At 49.9% G+C, this 20508-nt stretch overlaps 1 protein-coding gene across 2 annotated transcripts in view; it reads left to right on the forward strand.

Moving 5' to 3' along the window:
* The first annotated feature begins 11840 nt into the window (after positions 1-11840).
* The window catches only part of PGBD5 (piggyBac transposable element derived 5), a 71893-nt gene continuing 63225 nt past the window's right edge, over positions 11841-20508 (forward strand). For both annotated transcript variants that reach the window (XM_053913285.2, XM_053913286.2), the window contains exon 1: positions 11841-12499. In XM_053913285.2, the coding sequence (XP_053769260.1) occupies positions 12163-12499 (337 nt within the window). In that variant the 5' untranslated portion in view covers positions 11841-12162. The remainder of the gene's footprint in view (positions 12500-20508) is intronic.

The following is a 20508-nucleotide window of genomic DNA, read 5'->3' on the forward strand; positions in this document are numbered from 1 at the left end:
GCAGGGGACAGGTCTATATTTATAAATAATATGCATGCAGAAACACACATGCTCACATGGTGATATGTTCTCGAAACTATTTTTTCTTTGGACAGAGAAGTACAAATGACAAATGTTTGAGGTCACTCTTCCAAGGGCCCGGCTATTTCCCCAGGTCCCATTTCCCTCTGTCCCTTCTGTGAGCATCAGCTCCCTTTACCCCGCATCTGCTCCCTGAAATGCGCCCTACACAGTGGATCCCATCCCTACCCCAGGCCATTGCTGCAGGCCGCGCTGGGGTTACCTTAGGGGGAGAGGGGGGCTCGTGTAGCCCATGTTTGCAAACTCGGGCTCTGGAATCAAAGTGGATGTAGACACCAGCTGGCCTCTCAGTAGCGATGTGGGCTTGGGAGAGTCACGTGACTCCATAGCAAGACTTAGTGGTCGTCTGTAACGTGGGGATAAAAATAGTGCGACCCTCAGTGGGCTGCAGTGTGGATCGTGAGATAAGGAGGCTCCAGTGCTCAGCAGTACCTGGCACACAGTAGGTCCTCTAAAAATAGAGGTGTTCTGTTGATATTATAGTATTATTAATCATAAAAACAAAACTCATACTTTGAGATGACTTTAAAGCCAAGTCTCCTTGCCTGGATATCCAAGGTTAGCCTGTTTTAGAATGAAATCTGCTTTACTGCGAAGAATGATTCAGCCACCTGCCAGTGGGTTTCTTCTGAATCCTTTCTGAGCTTTTTAGAATCCTTCCTGGAGGAAAGTTTTCAAGTAAGACAAGGTAGAGAAATACCCTCTTTCCGAGGAACGTGGGGAAATGGTTAATTGCGCCAATGAATAGTGCTTTGGACACAGAAGGCGCTCAGTGAAACCTGCTACAGACTGTTTTCTCCCCAAATTTTTATGTTGAAACCTCATGCCCAGGGTGACCGTTTGAGGAAGGGGAGCCTGTGGCAGGTGTTAGATCGTGAGGGTGGAGCCCTCGTGAATGGGATTAGTGCCCTTACAAGAGACCCCAGAGGACTCCTTTGCCCCTTCAGCCAGGTGAGGATGAAGGTGGGCAGCTGTGACCCAGGAAGCAGGCTGACAAACAGACACGGTGTCTCCCAGGCCCCCGATCTGAGATTTCTCAGCTTCCAAACTGTGGGAAATAGATGCTTGTTGTTTACGCCACACGCAGCCTATGGTATTTCTCACACAGCAGCCTGAGCTGCCTATGACAAAGCTTGTCTGTCAAATCTAAAAATCACATACATGGTAATAATAATAAAAAAGGCATATTGGGCCCCATGACAAGTAATTAACATCATCTCCCCTCTATGAAGAGCTTCATTAAGTTTGGACAACTGAGGAGAGTTGATTAAAAACAAACACCAGCAAGATGTCTAAATGTTCAATTCCTCCTCCTTTTGATGTTTTTCTAGAACAAAAGGAGAGCCCTAGGCAGGTTTTTGGATGGCCCAGTTCCAAATTAGGAAGCCTTGGGGTTTGTTTTGACGGTGATGTGTGGAATGATGTACAGGCTCTGCTTGCTCCTTCCAAAGGAGGCTTTACTGTCAGGCTGCAAATACATCTCAGTCCATCGAGAGAGAGGCAGCTGCCAAAGGTGCACAAAAGTGTAATCTGGGTGATTTGAGTTTTCTTAAATGTGTCTACATTTGTTTCAAATTTAGTTTTGCCTGTTGTTATGGGCTCAGTTGTGTACCCCTGGAACCCAGACGTTGAAGTCCTGCCCCCAGTGCTTGAGAATGTGACTGAGTTTGGAGACAGGGCCTTTAAAAAGATCAAGTAAAGTGGAGTCATCAGCGTGGCCCTAATCCCATATGACCGGTGTCCTTACGAGAAAAGGAGATTAGGACACAGACGTCGCAGGCTGAAGGACATCCGCGGGCACGCACAGGGAGAAGACGCCATCTGTGAGCCAAGGAGAGAGGCCTCGGTCGGAACCACCCCTGCCGACACCTTGACCTTGGACTCAGGCTCCAGACTGTGAGAAATGAATGTCTGCTGTCTAAGCCAGCAGTCTGTGTACTTCGTTATGCAGCCCCCACAGACATGTGTGCCTGTGTTTCAGAAATGGGCTCTTTCAACTGGAGATCTTCCCTAGGTTTCGTTTCGGTCTGAGGGGCTTGTGTGATGCTCCTGTGTCAAGGCAGAAGGTTCATGACATTTGCCACCGGGACACTATGGATGACATTCTACACAGTTGTTCCTGGGGCCGGCAACGTAATTCGCAGGGCCAGTGCAAAATGAAAATATGGGGCCCTTTGTTCAAAAAGCATGAAAAAAGCATTGTTAAAGGTACTCAACTCGAAAGCGCCTAGGGTCTCTCTCTTGATTTGTCATGGACGGTGTTTTTTATTTGCTGTTTAATGTCATTCTTTGTAAAAAAAAAAAAAACAAACAAACTTTTAAGTTTAATTATTAGCACGAATTTTACTATTCGTCTCTTGTGTTGTGCAATGCTAGTTTAAACTAATATGTGCATGCACTCACCAAAATCAGACAGTTCGTATTGCACTGCTTGTATTTGCACACGTATTTGGTTCTCACCGGAACAGTGGCCGCCCTGCACAAAGCTAGCTCAACTGTTTTTATTCTACTTGTTGATACATACATATTCTACCAACCCTCTAACGTGCGGCTTACTGATTAACAAGGACTAGCTCAAAGGGTTGCCCCTCTCTTCCCGTCTCCTTCTACATCACTGTTTTCAGCATACGTGGTTTGCTAACCCAGGGAGGTAACAATAGTGTAAAAGGGTGTGGCAGGGTTCTCGGTTGTTCACAAAAGACCATCGCCCTCTCTTTGTGTTCAAGGCAGGTTCTGGTTTGCAGGGAAAATGTGCTCTCATTCACTTCATCCCAGATGTAAAATGCTTCCCTTGAGTCTTGCTGAATCCCACACGCAGTGTGTCCACTTTAACGCTGTGCTCACCAGGCAGAGTGAACGCTGTATAACAAGAGGAGGCCAGGAGTGGTGCCCGTGCATGTGGGACTGTCCCCTCTGCTCAGGCACACGCTCCACTATCCCATCCACTTCCCTCCCAAAACACAAGTTCAAAAATAAAATTGCTCCGAACTTGCAGACAGTGACAGCAGAGCATTACCTTTAGCAATGGGACCTTCTGAGGGCGGGGCCTCGAGGGGGTGGGGCCTTCGGGGGTGGGACCCCTGAGCACCTGCAAAGGTTGCCACCTTGAAGCCCATGTTGCCTGTCCCTCCGTTCTCTCTCTCCGAGGACCTTCATGCTTTGGAGACTAGTGTCAAAACTGAAGGAATACGTCCACTTGCTTTAGGGCAGGAATGGAATGGTGTTTCTTCCACATTGATTGGGGTTTTTTTTCTTTTTTTTTCAACCCCTTTCTAATCCCAAGCTTTCCCTATAATTCAGTACAAGGCTGGCCTTTCCATTGGGTTGGACGGTTTGCTGAGTCTCTGCAAACACTCACTGCTCAGGAGGTGGGTGCTGCATCTTGACATAAAAACAAGTCTGTGTCAACTCTATTTACATGTTATATTTACATCTATACCTTCATCTCTATGTTTACATGTAGAAATAAAATTGAAGTATTATTTGAAATAGGATTTGCATGCAAGAGGCTTCCCTTGGCTCCATGACAACAATTAGACATTCCCTTAATTAACAGTCACAACATTCACAAAAGAGGATCAATGATGCCCCATTACTCACCTAAGGTCGTATACCCAGTTTGTGACCTCGTGCCTGAGGCTAGTGGCCCAAATGTGGGGATGGGCTGAATCTCTTCGCCAGGGAGACAAAACCGGAAGTTGGAAGAATGAGAATTCTTGACTGGCCTCTCTTCTTGGTCCAAACAAAGGGGTCTAGAAAGAGTCCTGTAGCTCGCAGGAGGAGGCAGCCAGTTGGACGTGGCTGGGCAAGGCTCTGGGAGAAGGAAGCAATGCCCAAGCTGTGGAGGGCCGTGGGCACTCCCGGGAAACCCTTGGTCTGCTGTGGGCACTGGCTTCTCCTTTCTACCAACGTGTCGTCTCCCTCCCGCTGACACCTTCCTGCCCCCTGGCCACTCTTCCTCTTATGATGACGTTCTCGGAAAGGGCCTGATAAATCACATTCAAACTGCAGAATTATAGCAAACGGGGTAACATGCGGACCCATCCCGGGAGCTTCTGATTATTAGGAGGGGCCAAGTAATCTTCGAGAACCTACGACACGACTGGAAGGGTAACAGAGGGCTGGTGCTCATTATTGGTCCAGAAATATTTCGGGGCATCCCTCTCGGCAGCCCCTCATCATTCTTCCTTGTCTCCAAGTGAATGCTCTTTAGGTGTTCTGAAAGAAATACGGATGACCGTGTGGACTGCGTGCAACCCCAGCTTAACTCCTCTGCACTTCACAGCGCCGATGGTCTGAAGGATGGACACTTCACTGTGCAGGGGAAAATGCTGAAGGAGGACATGCGAGGTGGCGCTTCCACCCTGGAAATCCATAGTGACAGCCAGTAGTCACCCCTCAGCACAGCCACTGTGGTGTAGGCATTGCTGATTGTCCCTCAGTGGGAGCGGTGTGCGGAGAGGGTGACAGTGGAAAAACTACAGGTGTCTGCCTTTCAGAGTTCAGCCTGGGGCAAGACTGCCTGGGTTCTAATTCTAAGCGTCCATTTTAGCACCCACATAATGAGGATAATGGGAATGCTGAGCTCACAGTGTTTGCTGGGAGGAGCCGATCAGATTCTCCAGGTAGACCATTTAGCACAGTTCCTGGAATCGGGAGGGCATCCATAAAAGGTGATTACCATTTTTATTGACCTTCATGTTAGCCTTCTAGAAAGAACCAAATGGTATCTCGGAAAAATATCCGCTACTTGGAATGTGATGGAGAAGCAATATCTGGGCTGACCTAGTTAGAATAAAGTGAAAAATCCTTTTTGTTTCAACCTTGTGGAAGTGTTTCAAACCTGTTGGCTCTTCTGCTTTGAAAATTTAGGAGAAATGTCAGAGGCCAGCGTTTTGCTGATTGAGTGGCTCATTGTAACTAGGCCATTATTGATCCCGACGTGAGTGCTTATTTAAAAAAAATACTGCAGGTGGCGATAGAGGGGTGGTCGGGGGTTACGGTGAATTTGATGGGAGTCCCAACAAGAGTGTTTCCTTTCGTGACTCTCTCCTCTTTCTACCGCACTGAGAGTGCAGATGACACTCTACTCAGGTGACTGACTGTTCAAATGTGCTACTTGGGTTGTTGTCACTGTAAGAAACCTGAGGGACAGGTGTGGCTTGTACAGTGAATCTATAACAACGTATCAGTTGAATAATCTAGATAGAATTGGACCCAGGAACTCGAATGTATACTTTAAGTTATGTCAGAGCCAGCTGCAAGTTTGTAAGTTTAGGGACGCTGAAAAAGTCTCCTCTTTAGCAGGCAGCCCCTCTCCCTGTTTCTCAGAATACCTGAGTTTCTACCACTGAGCAATTCATTATTTTGTGTTAAATGCCTGCAGTTCTTCCTTTAAAGGAGAGTGAACGTTAGGTATGGTCCTCACATTGGATCCCTTTTTTTTTGTTGGAGAACCAGTGGATTGGGGGTTGGGTGTGCTAAGGGGGTAGGGAAAGGACACAAGACGGACGTACACAGTTGTGGGTCAGGCCTGGAATCAGCCTTGACCCCATAAACAATCCCATTTCCTTAGAAAGTTAAAAGCTAAGTTCCAATATGGTTTTTTTCCCCTCATTCTAAATGTATCAAAATGTTCACTCGTTGGAAAAAAAAATTGATTTCAAACCCTGGGAATAACAGGTAGGTTGCAACACTAATCAGAGTTGTTTGTGCCGCTTTGCAGGGTTCCAGTTGCACCAAATTATTTCATGGAGATACTGATTATCTAAACTACTCAGATGAGAAAAAAAATTCTGAGATAAGAAGCCATTTACTTACTTCCTTATAGTGTCTCTTAATCCTTTACTCAGATTCTTGTCTGCTTCCTTAGCTGGCATAGAATCCTGGTCCATCACTGTAATCACTCTCCTCCCCCTTCATACACACCTGGCAAAATCCCCTTCCGGTAAACTTCATCCCTCTGTGGACTCCGCATCTGCCCCGGGCAGTGAACATAGTTGGAGGAAAGCACGACCCAGCTGGCAGGTTTCACATTAAGTGCTTGACCGTGAACCCAAATGTTTCTTCAGTTGGCTCAGTCCCTCCCTCCTAGAGAACTGTTTTGACTCTTTCACACTCTTTATTGAACCACCTGATAGCCTTTAAAACACACCCATGCCCAGGCCCCACCCCAAAGACAGTCTGATTTAACTTGAGTGAAACAGGGTCTGCATAGGAGTCTAGTTCTGAAATTCTCCAGGTGATTCTGACCTAACAGCCGGGATGAGAACTGAACTTCAGATGCAGCGGATGGTCTCTCTGGCGATTTCACTGAGAAAGATGAACGAATGAGGAAAGAAAACCCAGAGGCTCCCCGTGAGCCCACTGAATGGGGCCTCCCCCACTTCTGAGCGGGAGAGCTGTGCATTGCAGACCCTCTGCTGTGCATTGCAGACCATCCGGGCAACCAAGGCCCTTGTTTTAGTAATGTTCCCTCTCCCCAGCGTCTCTCCTGTATCCTTCTACTGCATGTTTCCCACAACCGTTCAACTATCTCCCGATGTTAAGACATCCCTTGCCCATCCCCCAAACCAGATCAAGCATCTACCTCCCTTTTCTTTCCTCCCTTTGCAGCAAAAACTCCTCAAAATTCATCTTTACTCAATACCCTCGGTTCTTCTCCATTCTCTGAAATCCACTCCAATCAGTTTCACCCCCCCCCCACACCCCACACCCCCCCGCCAACAGGCTAATGCTCAGCCCTCATCTCAGCCCTCACCTTTGACACAGCTACTGCCTCCTTTACATGCTTCCTCAGCCTCTACAACTCTACTTTGTCTCCGTCCTCCAACTTTCTCAGTCTCCTTGGGTGGTTTCTTCCCATTTTCCTGACCCCTAAAAATAAGAGCGTGCTCCAGGGCTGGTCATCAGACCTCCCCCATCTATATTCAATCCCTGGACGATTTCATCCAATATCTACCATCTGCCTGCTGAGGAGTCCAACGATTTTAACTCAGTCCAGCCCCGGTCCTTGAACTCTAGATCCTTCTCTTCAGCTGCCTGCTTTCCAGACCCACCTGGATGTGTTAAGGCCATGTTCAACATCAAGCATTTGTTCTTCCCCTCTGACCCCACTGCACTTGCAGTAGCCTGAGCAAAAACCTGTGGGGTCATTCTTGACTCCTCTCTTCCTCTCACGACTCACATTTAATCCTTCAGTAAAATATATTCTGACTCTGGCTAGTTCTTGTCACCTTCATCACTACCACTCTGGCCCCCACACCCTCCTCTGTGGCCCGGACCACTGCCGTCGGATTCTAACTCATCTTCTGGATTCCACCTGTGCTCTTCTCTGGTCTATTTTCCACTCAGCAGCTCAACTGATCCACTTAAAGTATAAGCCAGATCTTGTTACTTCTCTGCTCTAAGCTGTCCAGTGGCTCGCCATTTCACTCAGAATAAAAGCCAGTCTTACAAGATTTAACACTCAGCTTTTTCTTGGATTACATCTCTTACCACTTCACTCAGCTCTCTCAGCCTCGGCGACACCAGCTCCGTGGTGGCTGAGCAGGCCCTTTTGTCCTGCTCCTGAATGCACTCAGCTTAACCCATTCCAGGAGCTGCCCAAATGTCTTCTCATCATGGTGCCCTCCCCCCACCGTGAGCACACACACACACACACACACACACACGCCCGTAATCTCTGACCTCTACTTTTACCCCTCTTCAGTAACTGACATATTACACTTACTTGATTGTTTATCTTTTCTCTCCTCTCTACTTGAAGGTAAGTGCTACAAAAATAGGATCTTTTTTTCCTGATGTATTCTCATTGCTGAGGAGAGAGCTTGGCACATAATAGGTGCTCAATACCTATTTGTTGAATTAATGAATACATGAATGAATGAGTGAATGAATGAGTCAGTCAATCAATGGAAATGTCAAAGCATCTCAATCCCAGCCAAAGGGATTTTTTCCCAAGAGTTTCTCTATTTCTTCTCTCTCTGCCTTTCTGGGTTGGCTCCCAGATAAATTCATCAGATAACAGCATTTTGAGCAAGGTGGATCCTTAGGTCCCTATGTCAGATATGATCCCAAATGCCACACTGTGCCCTGTACGTTTGCCTCCAACCTCCTTTCCCACATGTTGGCCACGATTCAGTAACTATGACTCCTTCTTCTCCCCTCCCCTTCATTTCCAGGAATGTCTCCTTGGCTCTAGCCCCCATCTTTTGGGTGATGGAGGCAACGTGGGGAGAATCAGCAGCTGCTTGCCTCTACCTCTGCCTCCTCCATCCATGGTGACCCATCAACATGTGGACTTCCCCAGCCTGACCTGGCCCTTGCACTCCAGGGCTGGCCAGGTCTACCTGTGCTACCTTAGGACGTTTGTTCCCTGCAGCAGCTTGGCCGTTTGCAAAAGCAAAGATTATAAAACTAGAGACAGGAAGAAATATACCTTGTTTTGTTGATTCTAAGATGCTCCTGCCTGCTTCCCCCCCTGCCCCCCAATTTTACATCTCCAACATCAGGAATTGTCTTACTGTTAGTGTTGAGCTGGCAGAAGTCCCCGAAGAGGTTACTATACCCTGGGCCCGTGCCAGCGTGGTTACTTTACCATTCCTAGGGCATGCTTGGTCGTCTTCACCCTTCGGCACTCCAGGCCATAGGCCTTTGAAGACCATTTGAAGAAGGAAATAAACCTGGTCATTGTATAGAAATCTTGGGTAAGGGAAAAAGAAGCAAAACCCACCAACATCAAGCCATGCAGAATGGAGGGGCAGCAACTTGGATGGCCTCTGAGCACTTTTATAAGAAATGTGGCATGATGGAGGCGCTGGTGGCTCAGAAGAACATATTGTGGGCAAAACCTCGGCATCCAAAACTCTCTGTTAGAAAGTACAAAAGGCCCCGGGCAGGGGGCTCTGGTAGTTGGAGCATCATCCCCAGACACCAAAAGATGTCCTGTTGGATCCCTGGAAGCAACCAATCGATGTTTCTCTCTCCCTTTCTCCCTCTCTCTCTCTCCCTCTCTCTCTCTCCCCCCTCTTCTCTCTCTCTAAAATCAATAAGCATATCCTTTGGTGAGGATTTTTTTTTTAAAGTGCATAAGAATAGTGAGATTCTGAATGATGTTTTAGGAAGACATTACCAATTATTTCTAACTTATATTTTTATTTTTATGTATGCTTTAGAGTAATACATGACACAAATCTGTCTACATAATTATCAAAGAGCTTTTGTAAGAAATTTAAATTAAAATTATTAGTGAAAAGAAAACATTGTATCATAAAGTTTAAACGGTAGTATTTTTCTTTCTTTTGATACACAAAACAATGGTGGGCCATAGCATGAGAGGGGGCCCAGGAAAAATGAACTGTGACTCTCTTAGCCTCAGTTACATTAAAGCAGAAACCCCTGGTTTAACAAAACCTAAGGAATCTACAATACAAATGGATTGCTTTTTTACTACCTGGAGCTCTTTGGGAAGACTATAAACAAAAATCTCAATGTTAATCTTAACTTATTCAATCATATTACCAAGTCATATTACTTGGAAGATGTTTTCAAATGACTCAAAATTAAAAGATGTCCGTGTAATATTGGTTCTATAATTACCCTCGCAGATAATGCTACTTATAAAAGTTAATGATGTAGAATCATACTGGTAACAAGTAGGAGGTTGCCAGGCAGATGGAAAGTTTTCAGCTTTGTTTTCTCTGTTTTCCCTTTCTCCTTCCACAATGAGAGGCAGCCACCTGTCTGCTGGAATATTTTTGGTTGGAATATTTTTACTTTTCTTGGTTGGAAACACTTGCTTAAACAAAGTAACATGTAAAAGACTGGATTCTAAGCTACAGTAATCATCTAAATTTTATATGACAAGCTTTGGAGTATCCATTTGATTTCTCAGTCTGTTTCTTTTGTGACCATATAATCCTCTTTCCAATGTTGCATGCAGTGTGAGCTACAAAGGGCCCCACATTATACAAATGTAAATTAGGGACAAAGGAAGATTGTGTCCACTCTTGCAACTGTTATTGCTCTGGTTTGTGCTTCCTATAGGTAGCAAAGCAATCCCTTGTTTTAAAAACACACACTCACTTTAGCTACTGACTTTTCAATTGGCTACTTGGAGAAGAGAAGAAGGAATTATTTCTCCTAAATTCTATCTCTTCTGGATCATTCAATTATTTTTAATAGATGTAACACGAAATCTTACAAGAGTCTCACATAATTCCTAATTGCAGAATTTGTACTTGAACTATGGAGTCTTATTTTGCTCCTTACACCTTCAATCTATGCTTTGTGGTTAATCTGAGGACCTGTATGTACCCTCTTCAAAATCTGTGGCTGATGAACACAGCATGTGTGTGTGTGTGTGTGTGTGTGTGTGTGTGGCGGAAAGCAGTTTTTTTTTCTATGCGTGTGTGGCATAATTTTTTCAAGAGAGCTGAAATGCTTTGCAAACAGTTTCTCATCTAGCAGCCAATCCATATAGTGAGCAATGTTAAGTGAATCCCTTCCTTTTTATGTATTGTCTTTCAGTGATTATCATGAACTCATGCCTGGACAGTGACCCTAGTTTGGTGGGAAGGAGACCCAGGGGTTGGGGAGGAGAGGCGAAGAGCAGAAGCTGCCCGCCTGACCGTAGAATCCAAATGACTTCCGTGGCAGAAGGGTCTCAATGCCTCCATCCTTTATGAACGTCTAGAAATAGCAACATGCCTTTCTGTTTTGTGTGTTTCTTTAGTAGTACCCAGTAGAATTTGTAAGCCCTTCACATCTCTGTGGATCTACTTCAGAGCGACAGTGACTTTATGGTCCAATTTCCATCCATGTGACAAATTGTACTATTTGTGGGAGGGAGAGGAGAGCAAGAGGACAAGACAGACTGATCACACGTACTGCCATCAACAGGAGGACCGCCACACAGTCCTGACCAAGGAACGGGTGGAGGGAACCTTTTGGTTTTGTTGTTTGTCAGAGCGCTGACGCCTGAGAGATTGTTCTGTATTTTAGTAGAGGAGTTTGTTAAATATATGGCCGTAGGAGATGTCGAAATAGTGCTGTTAAGAGTAATCTGCATTTTGTAGGTAATACATATTTTTAGTTTAAAAGATGTCAAATGGCAAAGACAATGAGGAATGACTATTTGCCTGACTCCAGACGCTGCCACCCTAGAATTACAAGGGTATTGAAGCGAGACTGAGTTAAGCATCTGGCCCCAGAAATGGACCGGCCAGGCGGGGGCTCATTAGAGCCCTGTGTTTATAGGAGCACGCTGCGCAGCTGGCTGAGACCTCCGGGAGGCGGCCGCAGCAGCCGCGGGGCCCCCGCCTACCTGGAGCGTTTCGGCAGCGGTGGGTTCAGAACCACTGGGGAGGACAGCTCCCCGGGTTCCACCTGGCGCAGGGCGCGCACTGCGGAGGGGACCCTGAGCGCGGAGGGTCAGAGCAGGCCCGCGGGTTCGGGCGGCAGAAAGAACTCGCTGAGTCCTCTACACACCCGCCCTAAGGGGCAGCACCGGGCTTGCGGATGGTCGTCCCGGGCGACAAGTCCCTGCAGGCGAGGGGACTGGCCAGAGCAGCCGCAGCCCTCCCCCTCCCGCCCGCACTGCCGCTCGCCCCGCCCCGCCCGGGTGAGGAGGGTGGGGCGCCCCGGCTCAGAGCCCGCCCACCCCGCCCGGCCTGGCTCCCCATTGGCCCGAGGGCTGGAGGTGCGAGGGGGCGGGGCCCGCCCCTGGCATCTCGCGCCTCGGAAGGTCGGCAGGCGAGCGCTGGGTGCCGCGGGCAGGGCGTGGGGACGCGGCGGGCGCGGGGGAGACGCAGCGGCAGCAGGATCCGCGGCGCCGGGTCCCAGTCGCAAACCCTGCCTCCCGCCGCGGCCAGCAGCCGGCGGCGCGCGAGCTCTGAGGGCGCTTCCCCGGGCGAGAGGCCCGAGGCGGCCAAGACGGCGGGCCGGCCGGGCGCGGGGCGGCGGGCGCTGTGCTGCGGGCTGCGCTGGTGGGGGGCCGCGGGCCGCGGCGCGGGCCCGGGGCCCGGCGCGTGCGGCTGGGAGGCGCTGTGGGGGACCGGCGCGCGGGCGGCGGCCGGGGCCATGGCCGAGGGCGGCGGGGGCGCGCGGAGGAGGGCCCCGGCGCTGCTCGAGGCGGCCCGCGCGCGGTACGAGAGCCTGCACATCTCGGACGACGTGTTCGGCGAGTCGGGCCCAGACAGCGGCGGGAACCCCTTCTACAGCACTTCGGCCGCCTCGCGCTCCTCCTCCGCCGCCTCCTCGGACGACGAGCACGAGCGCCCCGGGCCCCCGCGGGCCCCGGGTGCCCCGCCGCCGCCCTGTGACCCCGCGGCGCAGGAGCTGGAGGAGGACGAGACAGGCGCCGGCTGGAGCGCCGCGCTGCGGGACCGCCCGCCCCCGCGCTTCGAGGACACCGGCGGTAAGGCGCGGCTCGTGGGGCGGGTGGCAACCGGTACCCCGGCCGAGGAAGGCGTGACTGCTGGGGCGGGAGAATACCAGATGCTCCTTGGGCCGCCTTGGTCGAAGGCAGCTAGCTGTGCGTTTCAGGAAACACATGAGGCTGCGGGAGCGGGGATTTAAAGTGCGAGAATCAGTCTGACTGCGTGAGGTGGCGGGGGCGGGGGGGGGGGGCTGCAACTTCCTCGTGGGTGGAGGGGATGAGGCAGAGGCCGGGGCCAGCATTTTGTAATGGCCAGGACGCGTGGGTGGCGAGCTTCCAGCACTTGCTACGAGTGTCCCCGTGTCCTACAGCAGAGGCGAGTCACACCTGTGGGCTTGCACCTCAGGGGTGAGTTAGTAGAGTAGGCTGGCCTAGTTGAGGGGATTCTGAGTATCCGACATGGCTTGGGGTGGGGGCAGTCATTTTGTAGTGATTGCTCCGGGCAAGGCCTGCCCAGGTGCCAGGGGTCGGGCAGGTAGCTGTTGGAGCGAGGCCCAGCAGCATCTGAACGAGCACCCACCCATCGTGTCTTCAGCAGGTTTTAGTTTTCTCCAGTTAATCTGAGAAACTTTTGCTGTCCATGCCATTTAGGATCTCTTGCTAAGCACAGGAGAGAGAGAAAGGCCCAGTTCAGCAGCGTTAAGGTGAACGCTCTTGCAGCGGAAGGCGCTGTCTCGGGTGCTCTGCCCACCACATTGGCCACAGACTGGCGCCTGGTACCCGGAGAAGGCCGCAGGGGTGCTGGCAGAGAGGTGACTTCTTGAGGGTCTTTTTACTGCCTGCTTTTGCAGGAGTTGAGCTTTTAAATATCACTACTTACCCAGCAGAGGCCCAGCAGCCTCTGCCCTCTCTGAGAGGTGGAGACCAGCCCTTTCCAGCTGGCCTCTGATGCTTCCGTTCCTAGCTCTGTGACCTGCTGTGGCAGGCCCTGACTCTGCACACCGTTGTCGTGGGTGGAAGTGTGTGCAGCCCGTGTTGTTGAGGGCCAGGGAGTGGCCACACGGAGCACGATGAGGCTGACGTGATGTGGCTCTTCTGTGGCGCTCCTTGACTATTGTTCAGTCAGACAGGAATCCAGCATGCGGGAGGCAGGCCCAAGGGACCCTTGGCTGGTGCTGGCCTTGGATGTGGGCATGAGGCTGCAGCCTGCTGGTAGGCCGGGAGGGTAGGCTGGACTCTCTCAGCAGGGAGTGGTCTGCAAACCTCGGGCAGGCAGGCTGCCGTGTAGATGTGCTGAGCTGCATCTGAGCTCATAAAGTCCACCTTAGCTGGGCAGTGCCTGGGGGTGGCTAAATGTAAAAGCGTGCTCTCATTTGGGCTTTAGCTGAGTTTTGGAATTTTCAAAGTCACTCTGCATACTGATTTTCCAACCCCTACATTTTTTATAATGTCACTAGGTCTTCCAGTCCTGGATAGCTGTTTTCTGTATTGGCTCTTTCAGAATTGCAGAACCCTGGCCCTGCAGACACGATGCTAGGAGTGTCTGGGATCCAGCTTTTGATCTTGGAATACTTGAGATGTGTGTGCACCTGGGCAAGAACACAGCAAGTCTCTCTGTATCTCGGGGGGAAGTAGTGGCATTGTGTTAGGTTACGTCCAGTTAGGAAGAAGATTGATGAGTGCGCTGGTGTGAGAGGATGAACACACTAGAATACATTTTAAGCAATATTGTATTTCCTAGTAACCTATAAAGGGGAGAAATTCTGCAACGGAGCAATGTAATCCGGCCACTGCAGCACTTAAATGGACACAAAGAGCAGTATTAGGTGTCATTTGGCATTAGGTTCAAGTTCTGCTTCCTTCAGGTGTCCACAGAATCCACGCCCGAACCTGAGATCACAGCCAGGCACTTGAAGCGAAGGCATGAGTGGTTACCTGATGGTGGTTGTACCCAATTTTGTTTTCCTGTCGTGTGTGGGAGTTTACTTTTAAAATCCAGCTCTAGTGAAGAATTTCTTTTCCTCCATGTACTAACACCCTTGTCCCTAAGGAAAATTTGGGGTGGGGGTGGGGGTGGAGGGATGAGGTCGATGGCTTATTAAGCATAAATTCAGATGCTCTGAAACAACGCAGTATGATTGATGGGGGCTGAAAATAGATACAGAAATACATGGCCGCTCAGAGAAAATCCTCGTGCCTGGTGGTGTGGAGAGAGATGGATGTTTTTATGAAGAGGCGGTGAGCTGCTGCTCCCTGGCTGCTCTGAGAGCAAAGGGGTTCAGCCTGTTAGGTTTATCAAAGTGCAGTGTCTACGACTCTGGAGGAGTGCGCGCCCCCTTTCAAGGAAGGCAGGCTGGCTCTCTCTTCCATCTTTGTCCCCCACTTTGTTAACAGATCTCCCTGGGCTGGTAGAGTAGGGTGGGGAGCGAGAAGAGGGTGGCGTTTTGATCTGTAATCAACCTTCCTACTAGAAAATTGGTAACAGAAATCGATGTTGCTGATAGAATCAGATGAGGAAAGCAAAGGATTCTGGTCTATGGAACAGGCTTCCTGCCTGCCTTCTGTTCTACATACATGTGTACATGTATGTGCCACTGTGTCTTATGTGTGACTGCATTGCTTGTGTTGGTTTGCGCCAAGTAGGGTTTCTTCAATCAGAAAGAGGTTGTGACTGCTGTTTGGCAGCTCTCTGATGACCTAGAACCTTTTTTGGAGAATCCCTGGGCATGAGGAAGGGGTAGGCACTGGGTAAACGGGGTGCCTTTGATCTGCATTCAGAAAGGGGTGGGAGACATTTGGTGCCCAGCTGAGAGGAGGAGGGGAAGGAAGAGGTAAGCGTCTCTGTGGTTAAGGTGGAGACTCCTTACTGCTCTCCAGGCTGTTCCAGCCTTCCAAGACTCTTCCTTTTTTTTTTTTTTTTTTTTTTTTTGTTTGCTTTTCAGTGTACTGAGCTTCCTGGATTAAGGCTCTCCAGAAGTGCAGCCAACAATTATGGGTGGAGGGGGTCCTCTCCCTCACCCTTCTCTCTCCTTCCCCAGGTTCTGGCTCTGCTTTGCGGTGTGGGGTCCCTAGGGATGATTTAAATACAAAGACTGTGCCTGAAGGGCTGGCTGACAGGCTTTTAACCCTGTATAGATGGAGGGTCAGCCTGGGAGCTGGAGCTGCTTAATGGGAGCTCAGGGCCTGACCCTCTTCCCACCAGACTTTGCAGCGAATCCCCTAAAGTAACCCCCACAAGCTGTCCGCCTCTCTGCCCACTCTGCAAATAACCAAGACAGTGTGCAAGCACATTCTTTGAAAACTGCATGAGATTCAGGCCTGGCTGCTTTCTGGGCTCCTGCCCTTTTGGTTTTTATTTTTTTTATTTTTTTTTTATTCTGAGCAGTCTTGTGATTTGTTCTCTCTGAGGAGGCAGAGGAACAGGCAGACGCACAGATGCTCGGGGCTGCTGTCTGTTCTGCATCCCGGTGCTCTGTCGCGCGGGCTGGGATCTGAGCTGTTTGCTCTTTCTATTAGAGGTTCGACTTCACAGGGGTTTCGTTCCCCGTGTTCCCTGTCAGCAGCCCTCTGTAATCATTCAGTGAGGGGGTATGACCTTGAGAAGCTGGAGAGGAATACATGGCTTTGAAAATTAACACCGTTAAATGTTTTATCTTTAGAGTTCTTGTTGGTTCATTTGGCTTAAAGTCTTTTTGACTAACAAGCAAGAAGAGAAAAATCTTTCTCTTAAAACGAGAAGTCACCGAGACCCTCTACAGCACTGGGATTTCTGAGCAGAGCCACCTGGACCCCCATCTGGGGTGTAAGGTGTGTCTTGCCTTAGCTCTGCGGCTCCAGGAACTTGAATCTTAAATCTTGGTCGCTACAAGACCAATCTCACGGAGTGCTCCACAGTAATCAAGCACGCGCCAGGCCACAGAGCCAAAGGGAGCTTCCTGGGGGAGATGTTTGCTCCCCCCCCCTCCCCAGGAGTCTGCTCATGTGGGAGGGGAAACCTGAGCTCCCGGGGAGGGTAAGGACCCCAGCTGGAGTCTGCACCAGGCTTTCCCAGCCCTCCGTGGTCGGGAAGTTGTCTCCACTTTATGGAGAACAGCAGGTGGGTCTTTTCAGGTGGAGTCTGGAGCTGATGAGATGACTGGGGTAACGGTCACCATCCCCCTAGTCAGACTGGATTATTCAGGAAAGGTGCCCCCCTCACCCACCCCATGCTTTTATAACACCTAGAACTTTTCACTCAAAACTATTTTCCCACTCAAAAATACCCATTTTCATATTTCTGCATGGACTTACTTTTAGCTTTTTTGGGGGAACGTGATGTCTAGTTCTGTGAGGTCAAACCACATGTGGGTTTGTGTAACCTGCCCCGCCAACAGGATGTGGAACAGCAGACAGAATTCGGCCCAGCTCCTGACCGACTCCCTGCTACGCTGAGCTGGGTCACTGGGCTGGGGCCTGACCGACTCCCTGCTACATACACTGAGCTGGGTCACTGGGCTGGGGCCTGACCGACTCCCTGCTACATACACTGAGCTGGGTCGCTGGGCGGGGAGGCTCGAGCTTTTCTGCAGGGGCAGGGCTTTGAATACCCCAGCATCCTGGGCGTCGCGTGAGGTCTCCTGCTCAGGTTTAAAGTCTAAAACTCACCTTATTGTATATATTTTCCTCTTATTAACATATGATATGTGTTTGTTTTCCAAAAACGCAGAAAGTAAAATGATAAAATGTTAAGAATTCCCGTAATCTCCCGTGACCCAGAGGTGATCACAGAGGTTAACATACTGAGTTCACCCTTCCTGTAGCTTAGATTACATATTGGTGGGTGGCCTGTTTTTTAATTCTAATTAATACATTGTAAACATTTTCCACTTAAATGTTAACATGTCATTTCAATGAATCCATAGTACTGTACAGCTCCCTTCGGGTGGATGTGGAGTTTATAGCCCCGCCCCCATTTATTCACATATTTATTTATGTTTATTTTGCGACGGTAAGTGTTCTTGAAGCTTAAGTTTACGTGCACATCCTTAACATAGTCCTTAGCATACAATGATCAAAACAGAACTGAATTAAGGAGTTTGCCCGTGTTAAGGTTGTTGACACGAGCTGGGAAGTAGCCTTCCGGAAACGCCCCTACGTACACCCCGCTGGCAGCAGCGTCCCTGCTGGTGAGGCAGCAGGCCGAATGCAGGGTTCCCGCTGGTAGGGTGTCACCGGACAGCGTGCCGTGCAGTGTGACTCTCCGACAGCGCCCGCGTCTCAGTGCACAGCACACGGCTGTGACACCGCCCAGATCCAGTGCCTGTGGGTGCCCCGTGGCCCCTTCCCGGCCACCGCCTCCCGCCTACAGGGGAACTCCTGCCTGGATTGCGGTCACCTGGTCCTTTTATTCCTCGTCACATCTGCATGATTCATTCACGTCATTGCACGTAGCAGTCTTTATTTTTATTTTTTTATTTATTAATATCATTATTTTGTAATCCTCACCCAAGGACATGATCACTGATTTGGAGAGAGAGGGAGGGAGAGAGAAAGAGACAAAGGTCAATGTGAGAGAGAAACATCACTTGGTTGCCTCCAGCATCTGCCCTGACAGTAAGGAGTGGGTCCCTACCAAACCCACTCCTTAGGTATGTGCCCTGACCGGGAATCGAACCTGCAACCCTTTGGTGTACAGGATGATGCTCAAAACAACTGAGCCTCCTGGCCAGGGCTATTTTCCTATTGCTGTGCAAAGACTCCACTATCCTATCATTGGACTTTTGGATTGTTTCCAGATTGGGGCTGTTATGAATAAAGCTGCTACATACATCCTTGCGTGTTTCTGATGGACACACATATCATTTCTCTTGGGCACATGCCTAGGACATGACTGCCGGGTCATGATGCATGGTCCAGCCCGGGTACCGGTATGCACTGAGTAAGCCTTTGCTGCAGGCCTGCCTTGCACATTGCAGTATGTTGCCTTGTACTCCTGGCCTCTGCCCACTGAATGCCGGGAGCACCCTTCCTGTGGCTGTGGCAGTACCCCCCCTCCAGGCCTTGCTCCTCCCATGTAGATACCCGCCAGCAACGTGGGATGTGCCCGGTATTGTCAGCAAGCATGTGGAACCCTGCTGGGATAAAAGGATAAGTAAGACATGTCCCCTGGGGTCCAGCCGCAGAGACAAAGTGATGGGAAAGAGAGATGGCTGCCTGGTGGATGCCATGATCAAGGGAAACACGGATTTAGATGGGCTTCTGGAGGGGCGTCCCCTAACCCAGCCACGCCGGGGAAGAGCCTCTGGCAGAGGTGGCCCCTAAAATGCGTGTGAAGGACAAATAAGAACTAGACGAGGAAGGAAAAGGGCACCTCCAACCAGGGAGCAACCTGGGCAAGGCCTGGAGGGGGAGGGGAGGTTTGCCACCTCGGCCTGTGGGCAGCCCCTCCCGCCCCTACACTGAGCGTCCTTATCTGAGGCCTTCTTAATGCAGATGTCTTGAAATTTGACATCTGTCATTGTCACCATTGCAACTAACTGCAGCTGGGACGGGAACTCCAAGTTCAGGCCTGGAATTAACCTAGCAGATGCTCGAGCCCAGGGGGAGGGGAATTTGGCAGGCTGAGAAGTAAGTGCTTCCAGAGGGTGGAATCCACGGAGAAGCGCAGGGGTCTTTCCTTTGAGGAGGGAAGAGGGGAAGTGACAACCACAGGTAATGCGTCCAGGCCTTTAGTGGCCAAAGGAAGTGCGTGCAGTACTGCCTGGGGGAGGCTGTTGCACCGGAAGAATAATAGAATACCGGAAATACCCGAAAACGTGAAGGGGGGCTCTGCCTGCACTGGCACGCGAATACAAAGAGCCTCTTCCCCCTTGCTTGTGAGTTCCAGGAAAAATTATTACAGGAGCGTAAATATCTGGCCACATTTAGGTATGTGTTTAATAAATCACTTTATTAATAAGTTTAAAACCATAAATACGTCCACCTCTTGTAATGTGCCATTGCTACCCACTTAACATGCTGGCATCACCGCGTGGCTATGGAACCTTCATCCACTCGGATTCCCAGCCTCCAGCCTCGTCGGCTCTCCCACCCCCGCCCGCCCCACCCTGTCTCTCTAACCATTTGCTGTGGGAGAGCATCTTTTTACAAATAAAAGCTCATCCACCAACTTCTCTGCTTAAAACCTTTCGATGGCTCCCAATTCAAGTCAAAGGGAATTCCGGGGTCGTTCTCGAGGCCTCCAAGGCCCACAGGTCACCCCAGCTTTCCTCTCCAGTGTCACCTCTGCTCACCTGTGCTACTGTCAACACTCTTTTAGCCACATGATCGACCTCAGAGCCTTTGTGCCTGTTCAGCCCTCACCTGCAATGTTCCCGATGCTCGAATGGGTACCTTTGCTCTTTGTTCTGGTCTTAGTTCAAATGTCACTGTCTCCAAGAATCTAAAACCACCAACTTCCCTCCGGTCCCTTTGTGCAAGTGTACCCGCTAACTCATTTCTCAGGTGGGCTGAGACCTTGGGCGCCTTGGTGAGTGCTCGAGCTTTGTTGAAGGAGTGAATGAACAGAGCAATAGGCGGACACAGGGGTAGATGTCAGGGATGGGATTTGGCACTCCTGAAGAAACGTTTGCAAGGAGCCGAGCCTTTCTAACATCCAGAATAATGGGAGAGTGGGTGGTGTGTCTCATAAGGGAGTGAATTCCTTACCAGGAAGGCACTGGGCACTTCGGGGTGTGTTTCACGGGGATTTGTGCCCTGGGTAGCAGACTGTGTTTGTTGGCCTCGGGGAAACTCTCCAACCCTTGGGCTTCTGCAACCTGCCTGCTTGCTAATAGCTAGAGACCCCAAGACAGGGGTCTATTAGGAATTTGCAGGGGAGCCAGCTCCTTGTACCCTTTGTTTAACAACAAATATATATATGCACATATATCACATGCTATGTGCCCGATAGTTTTCTAAGAACTTTCTATCCTATACAATCCTCATAACAACCTTACAAGGTAAGTACTATTATTATCCCTATTATAAAAAAATTTTTTATCCTCACCCAAGGACATTTTTTCATTGCT

The sequence above is a fragment of the Desmodus rotundus genome, chromosome 10 (genome assembly GCF_022682495.2).
Source record: "Desmodus rotundus isolate HL8 chromosome 10, HLdesRot8A.1, whole genome shotgun sequence".
Lineage (NCBI taxonomy): Eukaryota > Metazoa > Chordata > Mammalia > Chiroptera > Phyllostomidae > Desmodus > Desmodus rotundus.